At 31.3% G+C, this 4,119-nt stretch overlaps 1 protein-coding gene across 1 annotated transcript; it reads left to right on the top strand.

Annotated features, from left to right (window-relative positions):
- The first annotated feature begins 2,626 nt into the window (after positions 1 to 2,626).
- On the top strand, positions 2,627 to 3,866 carry LOC149531171 (cysteine-rich repeat secretory protein 55-like). The gene has a single exon (XM_089810018.1). The coding sequence runs from the start codon at positions 2,730 to 2,732 to the stop codon at positions 3,537 to 3,539; it is 810 nt and encodes a 269-aa protein (XP_089666144.1). The 5' UTR covers positions 2,627 to 2,729; the 3' UTR covers positions 3,540 to 3,866.
- The last annotated feature ends 253 nt before the right edge of the window (positions 3,867 to 4,119 follow it).

Raw genomic sequence — 4,119 nt, 5'->3', positions numbered from 1 at the left:
TCTATAATTTGACATTCATCTATGGTAGTAGAGCCACTATATTTTTTTTACCTTACACCTTAATATTTATTTTAACAATTTCAATTTTATTTCTAATGTATTTTTCATTATTTTAATTTTTTAATTTTAGTTTGGAAACTTGTTTTACTAGACTTTTTGAATAGTCATTGCAAATTAAAGAGCAACTCCCAAAACATAATAAGTTAACACAAGAATTCAACATAATATTCTTATGAAAGTACTAAGATGATGTACACATGAATTAAAATGCTCTCTTTTTTACAAGCATCTCTAAAACATAAATTTCACACTACATAGAGTATGCATGCCTAATGTAGAGTGGTCTCATATTTATGTCAACATATGTATATTCAATAGTACCACAACTAATATTCTAAAATTTAAAAAAAAAATCCTCTTTTCCTTTTCCAAACTTTTTTTTTTTGACAAAATACTCTTCCTTTAATATTTAAAATAAGTAAGATAAAATATTTATTTTATTTAAGTTATTTTATTTGATTAGTTTACTCTTATAGATATTGTAAGGGAAAAGATCTAATACATGAACACATTCTAATGATTTGTTACAAGAGTTTTTAATATAATACTCATAATTATTTATTTAAAGTCTCTTTTTTAACATTATTATTTTATTGTTTTACATTACTATTGATGCTCATTTCCCTTATTCTTCTATATATACCTTGTACCTTGGTACCAAAATGAAAATAAATTATAATTTAATATAATATTTTGAAAAGGGTGAAAATTAAGACCTCAATTACCACGCCCATGGGAATATCTCAAAATGAAAATTCCCAACTGGAGCCAAAGCTATTAGATTTTGGCATGGAAAGAATGCTTCCTACAGATGGGACTCAGATTAACATAATGCAATAGGAATTAAAAAGTGTGCTACCACTATTTGATTTTCCATGTAAAATGTTTTACAAACTTTGATTAAATCCGAGCCTATACTTCTTCTGCAAGTCCCGTTGAACAATCGCTAAACTCTGAATGAAGACCTGCTTTACAATCTAGAAGCACCAAAGTACCTAGCTTACTTAACATCTGTCAGCTATGATCACGGCATTTAAAGTCTCTTTTTTAACATTATTGTTTTATTGTTTTACATTACTATTGATGCTCATTTCCCTTATTCTTCTATATATACCTTGTACCTTGGTACCAAAATGAAAATAAATTATAATTTAATATAAGATTTTGAAAAGGGTGAAAATTAAGACCTCAATTACCACGCCCATGGGAATATCTCAAAATGAAAATTCCCAACTGGAGTCAAAGATATTAGATTTTGGCGTGGAAAGAATGCTTCCTACAGATGGGACTCGGATTAACATAATGCAATAGGAATTAAAAAGTGTGCTACCACTATTTGATTTTCCATGTAAAATGTTTTACAAACTTTGATTAAATCCGAGCCTATACTTCTTCTGCAAGTCCCGTTGAACAGAGCTTAATTATTTATTTAAAGTCTCTTTTTTAACATTATTGTTTTATTGTTTTACATTACTATTGATGCTCATTTCCCTTATTCTTCTATATATACCTTGTACCTTGGTACCAAAATGAAAATAAATTATAATTTAATATAAGATTTTGAAAAGGGTGAAAATTAAGACCTCAATTACCACGCCCATGGGAATATCTCAAAATGAAAATTCCCAACTAGAGCCAAAGATATTAGATTTTGGCGTGGAAAGAATGCTTCCTACAGATGGGACTCGGATTAACATAACACAATAGGAATTAAAAAGTGTGCTACCACTATTTGATTTTCCATGTAAAATGTTTTACAAACTTTGATTAAATCCAAGCCTATACTTCTTCTGCAAGTCCCGTTGAACAGTCGCTAAACTCTAAGTGAAGACCTGCTTTACAATCTAGAAGCACCAAAGTACCTAGCTTACTTAACATCTGTCAGCTATGATCACGGCATTTTTAAGGTCATAATTTTCCATGAAGACTAAATTTTTTCTGTACCTTTCATTATAGGTTTTAATAAAAAAGTTGACTTTTAATTTAAAATTAAAATAAAAATTTAATAGATCATCTTAAATTTAAATTTTAGAAAATAATAAATATTAATTAATAATATATGCAAAATTTTCTATTATAAACAATTTATAATTATAAATTAGTAATCTATACAAAGTCTAAAATAAAAGAATCAAGTTTCTAAATTCATATATCTACTTTAAAGATTTTTTAATTAATATAACTATATAAATTTTCTTTTTCTAATTTATTTTATTATATTTTAACAAGTTTTTAATTTAGTAGAATATGCAATCATCAACATACAAAATAGAAACACATCTTAACTTATAAATATTAAATAATATATTTGTATCACATAAGATCACATCTATATATTAAATAAAATACTAAATTTATTGATGATTTAGTAATAAATTTATTTTTCATGTTGATGGGCAATACGGCATACTTCTCAACTAAACAACTTTTCAATGCCACGCTTGCAACTTTTCTCTATAAGAGACATTTTAAAGCTTGACTAATATAATTTTTTGTGGTCATAATTAATTTAGTTTTTCGAAATTTACATAAAGATAACTAATTTTTGCGTGGTTGAACCGGCAAATGCATCTCCCCCATTCTTAAGAATTGAATGAATCAACGACTCATCGCATTCACATTAAATTAAATAGCCCTGTTTGTGAAAGAATTGTTAAGGGGGAGACAAAATGCAGATCGCCTATAATGCGAAGTATCCACAGTTGGTCTGTGTTGTTCTGTTATCATATATTTTTTGCAGTGCAACGCAGAACTGCGGCAAGAATAAGGCAAGCACTGAATTCCAGAATAATCTTAAAATAGTTCTTGATAATCTTGTGGACAATACATCATCATCAAATGGTTTCAGTACTTCATCCTATGGCCAAAGTCCAGACACAGTTTATGGTCTCCTCCAATGTAGGGGAGACGCAACTGCGGAAGAATGCCTCAGCTGTTCACAAGACGCAAACAGCTCCATGCTCAATGCTTGTAAAAATGTAAGCAGCGGTAGATCTATGCTAGACAAATGCTTCGTACGCTATGAGAACTATTCCTTCTTCGGAGAACTAGATACCAATACTCTAGTTGTTTATAATACAGCGAAGGTTACAGATGAGCCTGAGGAGTTCAAGGCGGCCGTTAAGAAGCTTTTCAGCAATCTATCTGAAAATGCCATCCAATCCCCAACACGATACTCTTCTGGATCAAAATCCACCACTACATTTTATACGATAAACGGCCTGCTGCAGTGTTGGATGGATTTAACTTCTGTTGACGACTGCAATACATGCTTGAATAACGCAATTCGTCGGCTGTTGGATGCGACGTTTAGCGCCGATGGACCTTTTCAGGGAGGAGTTGGCTGGTGCGGAAGTTGCTTTGCTCGTTACGAAACGTATTCCTTCTTTCATCCCGCCCCTCCACCGCTACCGTCTCCCGTTGAACCGCTTTGTCCACCACCACCGTCTCGCGTACACGTTGCCAGGATTTTTCCTTGAAGAAACTGTATAGAACTTGGTGAAAATATGGGAGATGGTGCTTTCACATAAAACCTAACTTCAAGACTTCAAAATAATTGATCCCCGCAAGTTCTCGTTGAGTGTAGATGGCAAGTAACCATTTATCTTGTCTTACAACAGTACTATAATAAATAACTCAGAGCATTTATGTTGTTTATTAATTTTTATAGTGAGTTGATAGTAGGTGGGATTTTTTTCCTTATGTAGGCCTTGTCTAGTCGGAGATAAGACAATGGAAGTGGGCATGTATAATGCCTTTTTGTATTCTTCTTTTCCACAAGAGTTTCAATACTACAACACATCCAATGAAGCATTTCAGTATTCTCATGTGATATTTAAAAATGCATTTCCAAGAGGTTTTGCATGAGGTATTTTGGAATTTCACACTTGAAATTTGGGCATTGAGGTGTCATGGAGGGAACCTTCAAAGGTAATGTGCCGATTAGAAGAATAGTCCAATTCAGTAGAATAGCTATTGTTAAGGTTATTCTCATCCAATAAATTTGTATATATATTTATAAATTTTGGTTTATGTAGAGGAATTCTTACATGGAAGTCT

The sequence above is a fragment of the Cupressus sempervirens genome, chromosome 11 (assembly GCF_028749045.1).
Source record: "Cupressus sempervirens isolate cs-2001-9-10 chromosome 11, ASM2874904v1, whole genome shotgun sequence".
Lineage (NCBI taxonomy): Eukaryota > Viridiplantae > Streptophyta > Pinopsida > Cupressales > Cupressaceae > Cupressus > Cupressus sempervirens.
This window is presented reverse-complemented; position numbering and strand designations above follow the sequence as displayed.